At 41.2% G+C, this 6,731-nt stretch overlaps 1 protein-coding gene across 1 annotated transcript; it reads right to left on the reverse strand.

The window, feature by feature from the left end:
• Nucleotides 1–4,674, reverse strand: LOC119909817 (WD repeat-containing protein 20; the record flags this gene model as incomplete). Its single annotated transcript, XM_038728054.1, is given in 3 exon segments — nt 1–1,099; nt 2,327–3,685; nt 4,492–4,674. Coding segments are annotated over 3 exon segments (1,596 nt in total), but the record flags the coding sequence as incomplete, so codon positions are not given.
• Nucleotides 4,675–6,731: the final 2,057 nt, after the last annotated feature.

Below are 6,731 nucleotides of genomic sequence, written 5' to 3' on the forward strand. Positions count from 1 at the left end.
TGTATTCAAGATTTTAATATTATTAATATGTATACTTTAGGCTTTAGAAATATAACTATCAATGACAAAACTTCCACTGGAGTAATGGTAGTTTGCTTAGGCCCCCATTAAATCAATTAATTACAATATACACATTATGATACAGAGCAGATTTGAATCTGAAATAATATTAAAATAAATGCTCAATAAGGTTTTAATAGTTTTTATCATTTTCTTCACCTACTGTATTAGCCATCTGTGAGTTCTGAGCACACCCAAGAATGTAAAGCCTTTTTCTTCTAATAAACTAATTTAAGTGCAAACTTTTTTTTTCCTTTAAAAAGACTATGATTGCAGCATCCAGCTTTATAGATTCCGATTTCAAGATTGAGGATGTTAAAGCCGAGTGCAACAAGGCAGTCCTCAACTTTTTTTAAATTCCATTAGAGTAGTTATAAAAACAAACAAATAAACAAAAAAAAATCAGTGCAAAGTCATTGATGAGGAGATTCTACTCCATAAAAGACAGAAGTGGTGGGTGAATGTGGATGGATGCAAAATTTTCAGATGCTCACGCACTTGGTCATAAAAAGGATAGTTCACCCAAAATTCATATTTTGTTCAGTAACCCTGAGCAGGCTAAACCACAAGGTCAAAAAAATGGGGTACACAGGTTCTGAAAATTAAATGAACTATCCCTTTAATCTCAAGCCACAATTGTCAGGTTTGCATCTAATGAAGCCAAGCTTCATTTCCAGAGGGGACAACAGTCTGATGAGATTTGACATGACAGACCTTTTTTTTAAATCTAAAAATGTGTTAAATCTCCAGAAAACAACAGTACATTAGCGCAAAACAGTCGACAATTGCACCACACCTTTTCTTGCTTCACATTCCTCCACTAGGTCAACTGAGTGATAAATGAAAAGAACAGAAAAGCCATAAACAAAATTGAGGAGGGGGAGGGGAAGGGTATCAAAGAAAAGGAAAACTTGCAATGCTTGCAGGGTGAAGAGCAGCATCAGACTCTGGGTTGCAGGGTTCTTTAGCAGCAGAAATATTGTGGCTATACTACTGTTCCACTGGGAGAGCTGGCTTGGTTTTGGGATGACAATAAACCCTGGAAAAAGGAAAACAAGGAGATTTGCATTGGGAAAGTTCACATACTGTAGCAAAAAGCAAGCAATAAATAGCTCATTAGAAATAAGCCTCGAGCCTCTTCTTTTCGACATCCCGGGTCCCCTGCTTTTAATTAAAAGCCTGTGTATGGCAGTCAAAGTGGATGAGTGTACAATGCAACACTAATGACGTCTTTGAGAGGTTTGCTTGATCAAGGCACTTCTAAATGTACATGACCAAACAGTTTTTTCCAGGAGCCTTTTTTAACCTCAAGATCTGACCTCTGAAAGCATTTTGTCTTTTTATTTAACAGAGCAAACCTACCAAATTTTTATTGCACTTCAACCATTTCTTACTCTATACATAAACATTTGGTTTGTTTAGCATTACTCAATCACTGGATCTTGTGGTTTGTATTAAATCACACTTGTTTTTATCCCAGTCCCAGAAGACACTAGTGTACTCCTCAATATCAGGATATTGTTTTACTAAACAGGCATTTGATTAAATTACAAGGGTCTCTAGCGCTGGTTAATGTCCGACTCTGGTTGAAAGTAATCTCACTGGACTATCTAGCCTTCTGACTGCCTGTACGGTCCAGATCCAGGCTATCACGTGCCTCGTTCTGGCAAAATCTCTCAAAACACAGACAGAAGGGAAGCATTCAAGGGTTTATACACACATTAAGCTGTAAGCGTGCGAGACACTGCAAAGATTCTTTCAGCAAATACACAGCCATTTGCATAAAAGCTGAAATGCGAGAGCATATGCAGATGACTTCTTGGCTATGCATTGTGGGATGATTATGATGAACCAATGGACACACTCCATGTGGATTAATGTCTTCTTTCCCCTCACAGGTCTACACAGGAAATCCTCCTTATCAGAATGTATTATATAACCAGACTGTAATATTTTCACGGCAATGGTTATATCTGAAACATAGGCAGCATAATAATAATAATAACCATAATAATAATAATATCTTTCATTGGAAAGCAGATGCACATTAAACAAAGTCTGATATGTTACTTGCCTGCCTGCAGAGAGTGGCAGTCTGACTATAAAAGCTAAAAATGCTTCTCAAAATGTCAATAGTTTATTTTATGCTTTCAGAATATTTCTTGATTTTCAGTTTCACCCCACCCGATTTTAGGAGCTAAAGATGCACAGACATACGGTTATCCCTTCAATTTGCCCCACATTTCCTGCATTAAAATGAACTTACCACTTTGCCTGGCCTCGCCCATGTGCAAATAAATCCCTCCTGACAAGCAGTCACTAAACAGTCCTCTAAAAATATGAGTACAGTCAGTCTCTCGTGTGCTATCTTTTTACAGATGAGGGGCTCCAGGAGGGGCACATCCTCCATGCGCGGGCACAGCAGAGTGCCCAGAGTCTTAGCAGGGTCTGTTTTGGTTTTTGTCAGCAGGTTGAGCTTGTCGCTGCTCTTGCTGCTGATGTGACCCATGCTGTGGTTGCGTTTGTGGTCCTTCTCGTGGTGGCGCTCCTTCCGATCATGGAGTGACAGTGTGGCAAACTTACTCACACCTGTAGCAATGGCACTGTCCATAATACCACTGCCGATGCCGCCGCCGCCACCACCACCACCACCGCCGCCAGCCTTGTTGGTATTGTTTGCCGTTGTTGTGGTGCCGGCTGAATGGGGTAGGCTGTTGGAGCGTGGTAATGTAGTAGAGAGGGAGTTAATGCCAGGAGTATTGGCACCACTGTTGTTTCCATTAGTAGTGTTGCTAGAGGTGTTAGTGATTATTGTAGCACCCGCAGGGGGGCTGGTTGCATTCATCACGTTAGTGTGTGTTCGTGTCCGTGAGAGCGGAAGATGGGGGAAAAGGATGTCCTCAGTGAGGTCCCATAGGCACAGCTGAGTGTCCTGGCCCACTGAGCCAAACCGGTATGTGACACTAACAGGCCGGCTGTCCGTGGAGTTGCGCTTGGAAAGTCGAGACTGCGTACTGTTGGCCCGGTCTCGTCCAAAGTGTATCATCTGATCCTGGAAGTCCTCATCGCTGCCACTGAACTCCATTGGGTCACTCTCTTCCACGCTGGTGGTGTAATGGTCAAATGCCACCACACTCACCCATGACTTGTGCCCGTGACCTCGGGCAATGACTCTGCAGTCCAAGAACGACCACACAGTGACGAGATCGTCCTCTCCACCGGCAACTATGTACTTTCCATCAGGGCTCCAGCACACACACAACAAGCCACCAAAGTAGCTCTTCATGGTGCCATGAAGCTCAACTGCGTCAAAGTTGAAGACCCGTAGGAAGCCGTCTTGGCTAACACAGGCTAGGAACTTCCCATCTGGAGAGAAAGCAAACTCATTCAGAGCCCCCTCGCCCACTGTCCATTTAAGGAGGGGGTTTCGTGTGGATTTACTCTTACAAGTGTGTACAGAGTAGTTCTCTCCCTGTTTAAGCAGCTGGTAGTGTGGTGCCGTGGTGCCACAAGTATGCTCCACGTTGTACAGGTACATATTTCCACTGGCATGAGAGACTAGAAACAGGCTCTCAGAGCCTGGCACCCATTTCACGCATGTTACTCTGGACTTATCTATTAGTCTCTGGCAGGTGAGAACGAAGGTTGAGGTTTGAGAGGCAGACAGGGGAGGACAGAGCAGAGGTAGAAGGGGAGAAGAAAAAAACAAAATCAGTACTGTATCATCAGAAAATCTGCAATTACACTCTGGTAACATGACACTCGAGAGTAAACCAGTCTGCAGAGGAAGCATTAACTTTGCACGTTACGCTGTACCTTGATTTGTACAATGTCATCAGGCTCGGCAGAACCTGACACAGCAGAAACATTTGATTTTGTATTTTCGTTTTTTTCGTTGGCCAACTTTTGTATTAAACCTCAATCTGAGAATTTTTTGGTTTCTTTGCTTGCTGGGATACAGAAAATGAGGTTTTTGATGAGAGATGGACTCTTGTGGAGATTTGAACTGTGATAAGGATTGGTGGTTGAACTGTGGGTTCAAGCCCTTACTGTATAACACACTGTGGTGAACTTAGTTTTTCTTGTCATCTGTAGGTAGGCCAACCTGATGATATTATTTAATGCCATGACTTGACTCTCATTGATACTTATTTTCCACCATTGCTTAGAATATTAATTCATGCAATTCATGCATCACCTAATTTCAAGGATACATAAAAATACATTATGGTTTAAAAGAAATACTGAAACAATATTTTAGACCTCATTTGAGAGATCTTTTATACAGCATAATATGTTGTGAGTGGTATATTAATTTATTAAAATCCACTGCCTCTCAAATTGTTCCTTTACTGACCAGCACTTTCTACTTGTGAAAATCGCTGTGTACAGAACTCTTAGTAATCAAACCTCTGTCCTTCAGAGACTTACCTCCTCATTGAAGAGCTTGCTTGTTTCCTTCTTGATGGGGTCAATGAGCTGTACCTGTCCTGCTGAGAAACCCACCAGCAAGGACACACTCTCTGCTGTAGCTGTGAGGTGGTTGAAGTCATGACAGGTGGGCTGCGTTCCCTTGTAGATGCGCTTGTCTATGGGCTTGCTCAGGTCAGCAGCCTGAAGAGAGAAAGCATGAATGCACATGAAGTGGGTGCAGGTACCTTTGGTCATAATGTTATTAATAAACCACTGGAGTGGAGTGTGCAGTTATATGTTTTTGTCATCTCAAAACACACTGAATATAGGGAGGCTGAAGGGACAATGTTAGTTAATTCCACTGATTAGACAGAAGACACTCAATTTAGTCAAAGCCTAGATTTCTATCAAGTGTCTTGGAAGTGTATAAGAAGTGACTTCTGAGCACAAACCAGTTCTGTATGACCTTTAGCAACACAACAAATAGCTGACAGTCACTGACCAATAATGAGGAAGAACTCAAATATAGAGGTATGCACTTTCACTGTAAATGGACAGATATTTTCAATCATAAGACAAAATACAGTATGACAAAGTAGAGTTTGTTTTGGAGAAGGAAAACAGTATTTTACTGCTGTGAACAAAACACCCTGGGCATATACAGTAGATAGCCAGCATAGCAACAGTTCCATTTGTTAATGATTTTCAGTTTACACTATTGGTAGAACGGAAAATTCTCTGAGTGTAAGATGGTGACTCAGTGGTTCCTCCATTACTGTTAAATGTGACATGGTTTGATATTTTGTCTCTCTGAGGCGAGACAGAGACACTCTTAAAAGTAGTCTAAATCAAGCATCCTGTCAAAAACAGTTCTTATGCCTCACAAAAGCATGCATGGTAATTGACAGTGCTTTGCTAATTGAAATTAACAGCAAATATGGTACATAAAAAGCCTATGTCAACAGTGAAGAATACTTTTTACTAACAACGTTACAGATGTACACATACACACATACAAGAAATTAACGTGTCCTCCTGAGCTACTGGATCTGTTAACTGCGAGCTGTATATTTATGTATGACTTTAAACCTGTAGCCATGTATCTGCTCCAGCAAAACATATCAGAGAAGTAAACTTGCCAATCTGCACCAATAAGGTGATGTATTGTGCATATTCTCGTGTGCAGTTATTGATATAATGAAATATAATGATTTGCATGTGCCATCATACCATGCCATTTTAAATTTTCTTGCTAGGATTGACAAGACTAAAATTACTAATATGCACAGTTTTGCTGTTTCCAACAACATTCTGTACTACAAACTGGAATTGTTTCTAATTTCTGGTGCTCCAGCCTTTAGTCAGTCTGTTGACATCCACATGTTTCTGTGCAAATAATACAATGGCTATGACAGCTGCTTTAAGTTAGAAGTAAGCTGATTCCTGTCAGGTCAGGAGTTAGCTGAAACCACTGTGTAACGTCAGTGACAAAATTTATAAGACCTCTTAAACTCTTGACACCAGCATAGTGTAGGCAACATATCGTGATAACACTGGATAACGTAGTTACAACGTGATTGCCACTCACATGTTTGTCAAAACCCACCTTGATCATGACTTATTGAAGAATTAAATGACTTTAACAGCTAAGCATAATCTAACATAACGTTACAGCGTATACACCACACAGATGGTTCGCCAAAAAGTATGCTCCATCATAAATGTCAAAACTAGCTTACGTTACCATTTCCCTACAACCAGAGCACCTCTGCTTAGTTTGATCGGGTCATAGATTTTAGTCCAGACCATAGACTGTATATAGTGGGACAGACATATCCCCAAGCTGAGTGCCAGTACATCAAGGATGTCGGCAGCAGTAAGCTTGCTAACTAAATGATTGTGCATACACTGAATCTGCACCATTGCAATTTGTAAACACCTGTCAGTCAAAAGGCGTCGACAGGTGTTAGGGTGGCAGCGTATATAACTGTCACTGTCATCACAAACTACAACCGTTAAAGCAGCACGAAAACATAAATCACACCAAAAGGTCAATTTTACCCCAGTAGTCATTATCCAACCTCTCAAACCCTTATATCCAACACAACAAAAACAGAGTGGAGGACAGGGGACGGGATTTAGCCCCTTGGCCTCGGAGTAGCTGGTGGTTTGCTAACGTTAGCCAGTTGCGTTGCTAGCTATCTTGTAGGCTAGCTTCATCATAGCTTCTAGCTGCAAGCTAATTTCAAAGTCAAGCA

The sequence above is a fragment of the Micropterus salmoides genome, unplaced genomic scaffold (genome assembly GCF_014851395.1).
Source record: "Micropterus salmoides isolate LMB-PRFRI ecotype aquatic unplaced genomic scaffold, ASM1485139v1 Ms_hic_scaffold_19, whole genome shotgun sequence".
NCBI classification, from domain to species: domain Eukaryota; kingdom Metazoa; phylum Chordata; class Actinopteri; order Centrarchiformes; family Centrarchidae; genus Micropterus; species Micropterus salmoides.